This window comes from Otolemur garnettii, unplaced genomic scaffold, assembly GCF_000181295.1.
Source record: "Otolemur garnettii isolate 467f Iridium unplaced genomic scaffold, OtoGar3 scaffold00106, whole genome shotgun sequence".
Lineage (NCBI taxonomy): Eukaryota > Metazoa > Chordata > Mammalia > Primates > Galagidae > Otolemur > Otolemur garnettii.
In genome coordinates, this window is record NW_003852501.1 from 914136 (window position 1) to 920801 (window position 6666).

Sequence of the window (6666 nt, forward strand, 5' to 3'; positions counted from 1 at the left end):
GTTTTTGGCTGGGGCTAGGTTTGAACTTGCCACCTCTGGTATATGGGGCTAGCACCCTACTCCTTTGAGCCACAGGTGCCACCCCTAACTCATCCCTTCTTATGTGCACTTAGTGCAGTTCCCTGTTAAAGCCCGTCTCATATTTACGTTCTCTTTGTATATTTATGTGTTTTCCAGACTGATCCAACCAGAATCTTTTCTTGGCAAAAGATATATTTTCAGGGCCTACCATAACTCTTGGCGCAGAGCAGACATTTACAATCTATTCTCAGAATGATAGCTTGCTGGATAGTTAAAAGTGATCTATATCCAACGGCCTGGAAGCTTGTTGTCAATTGGACAGTTGGGGCTGTGTAATCTTTTACAGGTGTCTACCTGTGCTCTCTGGCTAGTCATTTATGTGCTGTTGGAAGACAGAGCCTGCCAACAGGGTGGTGTGTGCGCACAGTTAGCTGTCTCAGCAGCTGATACCAAATGTTGGAAATGACTGTTTCCATCTGTCATTTTCATTCCTCCTACCCGTCCTCCACCCTAAAATTAATTATGCCAGGAACAATTTCTTAATCTCCTTAGATATTTATGTCAGACAAGGGCTCAAGCAAAAGGTGTGTATTTTCTCACCCAAGTTTCATAATACCATACGATTCCATGGAATTCTTGTAACTTTTCACAGATGGGATATCTTACATGGCTTGATCAATTCTTCTAGACTTATTCTCATTACATATTACTTCCTTGCAGGGAGGGCACTCATCTTATACAATACAGGGTGTCCATAAAGTTCGTGTGTAATTTACAGTGTAAAACTATTATAAATTGCACTTGAACTTTATGGACACCCTGTATGTTGAGTACAAAGTACAAAGCGCAGTGTGGTGCTCTCACACGGTTTGATCTGATCCTTGGATTAAACAGTGTTTGTTGTTCAGTGTTAAATTCCATGTTTAAAACCTCAACCGAGGAGCACACTGTCCACTGTCACGTTGTTCTCTGTTGCTTTGACATCAAGGATTGGACTTTTCCCAGTGGTATCAAGTTAAAATTCCTCTTCGGAGCATTGAAAACATAACCTTTGCTTTCATTCCTGACTGAATTCTTGTTTCAGTTGTTGCCGTGTTTTTGGTCTAAGACCTCTCCTGGTGTTGTGCGTCATTCATTTTTTTTTTCTCTAATTTTCACTTATATCCTATTATTATAGGTTTAGGCCAGCTGTACTTTCACCCTTCAGCTACCCCATTAAGTTTTCCCATAAAGGATCTACAACACCTTTTATTATAATAGTTTCAAGCCGGTTGAAGCCTTTCTTTTCTGTCTGTACTGTCTCTTGAGCTACTAGTTATATAGTCACCTTTGCTTTCTTAACTCTGTGCACATGAACTTGGGTACAAATAAGAAATTAGCTGTCCAACTTTGAAGTGACAAGAGTAGAGTGATGGAGCAAAAGGGCACAGGGAGGGAATTACAAATGTCATGACCCAAAATGATGTTGTCATTTTCTTAAGTGGGTCAAAATCAAAATTCTATAACAATTCTATGCCGATTTTATGTTTCTCGACTCTTTATAAGTAAGTTTTTATTACTGAATCTCATCTCATTTATCCCACTGTTCCCATCTTAAAAAGAAAGTGAAAAACGTTAAACTGAGATTTATGTAGGGCAGTGAAATTGATAGGATGACTTTTAGGTAAGTGGTAAGTAACTTGGTCCTTTTTCAAAACATTCTAATGGCTTAAAGAACTTTAGTATAGTATTTGTTCTGTCCCTTCTTACTTTTCCTGTTACTTTTTCTTGTGGATTGTTCAGAATGGCTTTATGACTGGTTTGAAGTAAAAATTACCTTTAGCAGCAGACTAACCCATTATTTTATAAATGATCCGATAGAGAGATGCCCTGAATTTGTAATCATGAGGCTCAGCATCACGATATTGTATGAAAAGTTGTGATGTAATCTTCTCTGACTTTTTAAATGTTAGGTGTCACCGTAAGTTACAGATGGAAAATTGAAATGGTGGTGTGTGCCAGTGCTCGTGACACGGTGAGCAGGTGGACTGTTAAGAGTTAGAAGTAGGCAGAACTGTGCTTAGGGACCAGTGTCGCAGCCTAAGAGCTATTGTGATGAGCCTTGATGCTACCACTTGCTCATTCTGGGTTGATTTCGATCAGACTCCTTTGGTCTTTCTGTCTTCATTTATTAAAATCATAAACCTTAAAAGTTTTTCCATTCCTGAGCATTCTATGATTCTGATAATGACTGATACGACAGACTATGACTATCTGTCTTTTTCATATTTTAGGACCCAGATGATGTGGTACCAGTTGGCCAAAGAAGAGCCTGGTGTTGGTGCATGTGCTTCGGACTAGCATTTATGCTTGCTGGTGTCATTCTAGGAGGAGCATACCTGTACAAATACTTTGCACTTCAGGTAAGTGGAAAATACTTTTTCATCTTTGACCTTTTTATTTTTTCCTTTCCTTCACGTGTATTATAAAATTGTTCTAACTTGCTCTAAGTTTGAACTTTTTGTCTATGGCCTTTACCCAGAGTGGTGGTCCTTTTTAAAACTGTGCTTAAAAATCTCTCCATCATGTGTGGCCAGCTGATGAAGCACACAGTCACTAAAAGGAGAGTAGCATTGTTTTAAAATGCATTAGCCGCAAATGTCGTCATGTTGATAGGCTATAACTTGATAGCCAGTTTGGGCTCCCCTGTTGTAGCCTTTTGTTCTTGGGCCCAGAGTACACTGAAACCACCTCTTCCCCAGACATTGGTTTCTCTAAAGAACGAGCTAAGCTCAGCAGAAATGTTGAAATTAACGTAGGATTAAAGTTCTTCATAACTGGAGAGTGTTTAATAGTAATCCCAGTGGGTTAAGGCATAGATTTTTCATCAGATAATTATGATTTATCATCTGTTTTGTGATATAGTTCTCTTGGCAATAATTCAGTAGGTTTTTTTTCTCCTTAAGGAATCTTAAGGGGGAAATTGCTTTAAAGCTTTCTGTATACTTTGAGTATTTTAACATTTCAAAAGTTGGAGGAACAGTTGATAAGTAGACTTACTTAAATAATTTAAATAATTTTGGAACATCCTACCAGGGATGTATAAATTTCATATTCATTTCTACATTATTCAAGATAATGTTGATAGCTAATACTAAATACTAATTATCTTTTTAAGTATAGTTGTTTATGAGAAATATTTATGGCTCGGCGCCTATAGCTCAACCGGCTAAGGCGCCAGCCACGTACACCTAAGGTGGCGGGTTCAAATCTCCAGCCCGGACCCGCCAAAACAACAATGACGGCTGCAACCAAAAAATAGCCGGGTGTTGTGGCGGGCGCCTGTGGTCCCAGCTACTTGGGAGGCGGAGGCAGGAGACTCGCTTGAGCCCAGGAGTTGGAGGTTATTGTGAGCTGTAATGCCACGGCACTCTACCCAGGGGGACAGCTTGAGGCTCTGTCTCAAAAAGAAAAAGAGAAATATTTATGATATGAAAAAAATTTCTTGCAATTCTATTGTCCAGAGATAATGTTTGATGCCTTACCAGTTTGTTTTATACCCGTAATCTTTATCGTGTGTAGATACAGACTTTTATTTTTACAAAAATGAGACAGTATTATAAAGATTTGCTGAAATCTAATATTTCCCATTTAATAGTTTAAGGAGAAATCAGAACTGCCTGTATGCATGTAGAAGTTATAGAGAACTTATCCTTTTTTTGGTTAATAAAAGAAATATCATTTAATCAATGGAGCACATCAAAAGTTTTTAAAGTATATTCTTTCAGAAAAAGATTGCTAGTTCTTGAACATACTCTTTTATTTAAAAAAAAGAAAAATGCCAACAGGTAGAAGGAGGCTTGTGTGTTTCTTCATATTGTCACCGGATGGATAATTGCTTTTATTTTCTATTTTTATCAACCATAAAACGTAAAAGGGAAATCAGCTGCCTTTCTCCTTCTGCAGCTGATTTTTAATAGTACTTCAAAACCTGATCTTAAGAGTGTGTTAACTGTGTAATTAAACTGTCTGCCTTGTCATCTACAAGTAAGAGTTTGCAAGCAAAATGCTATTTAGAAAGAGGTGGCAGCTTAAGTAATGCTTACATTTAAAAACCTGTCTCATGCTGAATTGCTGAAGTGAGTGTTTAAACTCTCTGTAGCCGGATGACGTGTACTACTGTGGGATAAAGTACATCAAAGATGATGTCATCTTAAACGAGCCTTCTGCAGATGCCCCAGCCGCACGCTACCAGACACTTGAAGAAAACATTAAGATCTTTGAAGACGATGAGGTGGAACTCATCAGTGTGCCCGTGCCCGAGTTTGCAGATAGTGATCCCGCCAACATTGTTCATGACTTTAACAAGGTGAGAGCCGTGTGTCCAGAATTGTTCAAAGAAGGCAGGTTCTTTAATTTATGCTTTTTGTAGTTTTAATTTCAACATCTGCTTATTCTATTTAGAAGTTAGTTTTTACTTTAAAAACCAGACTTAGGTTTCTCTGCCCTACAAGATAAACTGTCCACCCTTGGTGGGCTCTGCTTTTCTGCAGAGCCTCGACTGCTCTTACAGCCCACCCCATAGCTATTCCTCCTTTGCTGGCAAATTATTATTATTCCTTATATGCTCCCACGTTTTCTTAGGTAAGAGATAATTTGTGTTCTCATGTTTTGGTAGCCTTTTTAGAAATAATTTCGTTAATCTCTTGTTATTTTTACTTAGTTTTTTATTTTTTCCATGTAAACTTTTACTCCAAGCATTTATTTTTTTTTTAAATTTCAGATGAATGTGAGGGTACAGTTAGGTTCCAGTGTCTGTTAGGTAGAGTCCCTGGGATCATTTCTGTAGTTTATTGATCTGTGTTTCAGTTCTCATTCATTCTGCACTTCCCCTCAGCTTTTGAACACTTTCGCCAGTGCAGTAAAGTTGAAGTGAACAACCCAAATTTTCCGCCAGCTTCCAGAATTTTCCCATATTTGCTTCATCTTTTTCTCTCATTTGACACTTAACTTTAAATACTTAAGCTGTTTTCTCTTAAGAATGAGGATAGTCTCCTGCATAACTACAACATCTTTATCACATCTAAGAAAATGAACATGATAATATAGGACAGTGGTCTCCCACTTACTTGTGTGAGAAATATTTCAGGATACCTAGTGGATAGATCCCTAAAACCATAGGTAGTACTGAACCCTATATAAAATTATATATACACTGTCTTTTCCTTTTCATACATGTTTATGATAAAGTTTAATTTACAAATTAGGCACAGAGAGAGATTAATAATACCTAATAATAAAATACAACAGTTATCACAGTATATTGTAATAAAAGTTAGGTTACTGTGGGTTCTCAAAATATCTCATAAATTCACCTTTTTCCAGACTGGGAGTAGCTGAAACCCACAAAGCAAAACCGAAGGTAAAGGGGAAAGTACCTAACAATAATCTCTCATTATTTTTACTTAGTTTTTTTATTTTGTTAATGCGAACTTTTACTCCAGGCATTTATTTTATTATTTATTACTTAGTTTCCTAGTAATTTTTGTCCGATGAATTTTTTTTTCCAAATCAAGATTTAGAGCCACAAAAATTCGCATGTTACTTGTAGTTTTTATGTCTCTATAAGGTTGCTATTTGCAACACTCAAACATACTATTGAAGTTAGCTTTGCCAACATTTTGTGCCCAATAAATATTTATAAACCAGTTTGAAAAATTACTTTTTATGTTCAAGGTAATGAACTTTATCCAAAGCAAATAGTAAATGAGACCTAACACTTTCTGAGCTCATAGAAATTTAAGTGTTAAACATGGTTTGGTTTAACTCAGTCCTCCAAATCATCTCGTGAGACCGTCTTCCTCAACCAGGTTTCTCATCTGCACCATTGAACTCAAAAGTATTAACATGCCTGTTTTTCCAGTTCTCTAAGCCTTCTGGACGTGTAGAAGAAAAGTTAATCTTTACATACAATAGATAGACGCCTTAGAGGGCATTTGGGCTTATAAGTGAGGGAACTAAATCTCTTAATCAGATGATACATATTTGCAGTTAATTTTAATAGGTATTGTTATTACTTAATATCGACAGAAACCCCTGATAAGCATTTTATTTACTAGTAGCAATAATTTTATCTCTTGTTTCTACCTCCATCCCTAGCCAACCAAACTTTTGATTTGTTGAACACAAGTGATTTACACATTCTAGAGCCAATCCATTTAAAAAGTACACATTATTATTAAATATCTAATTGCTGCTTGTCTTTTAAAAAAACTAATCTAACTAAAATTTGTCTTTTTCTTCCCAGAAACTCACAGCGTATTTGGATCTTAATTTGGATAAGTGCTATGTGATCCCTCTGAACACTTCCATTGTGATGCCACCCAGAAACCTACTGGAGTTACTGATTAACATCAAGGTATAAAAATGTTTAATATTTTTGACGAATGAAACTATTATAGTGCCTTAGAATTCCCAGTTGAGAAATTAGCCCTAGGAGAGTCCATTTTGCCAGAATATAGCTAAGAATTTTACAAAGAGGAACTAAGATTAGTGGTTTTTAGTTTTGTTCTTTTTTTTTGAGACAAGAGTCTTACTATGTCGCCCATGGTGTCACAGCTCACAGCAGCCTCAAAATCTTGGGCTGAAGTGATTCTCTTGCCTCAG

At 36.8% G+C, this 6666-nt stretch overlaps 1 protein-coding gene across 1 annotated transcript in view; it reads left to right on the forward strand.

The window, feature by feature from the left end:
* The first annotated feature begins 2278 nt into the window (after positions 1 to 2278).
* The window catches only part of ITM2B (integral membrane protein 2B), a 7779-nt gene continuing 3391 nt past the window's right edge, over positions 2279 to 6666 (forward strand). The window contains exons 1-3 of the mRNA XM_023517251.1: positions 2279 to 2423; positions 4163 to 4369; positions 6308 to 6418. Coding sequence (XP_023373019.1) covers positions 2346 to 2423; positions 4163 to 4369; positions 6308 to 6418 — 396 coding nt within the window. The 5' untranslated portion in view covers positions 2279 to 2345. The remainder of the gene's footprint in view (positions 2424 to 4162; positions 4370 to 6307; positions 6419 to 6666) is intronic.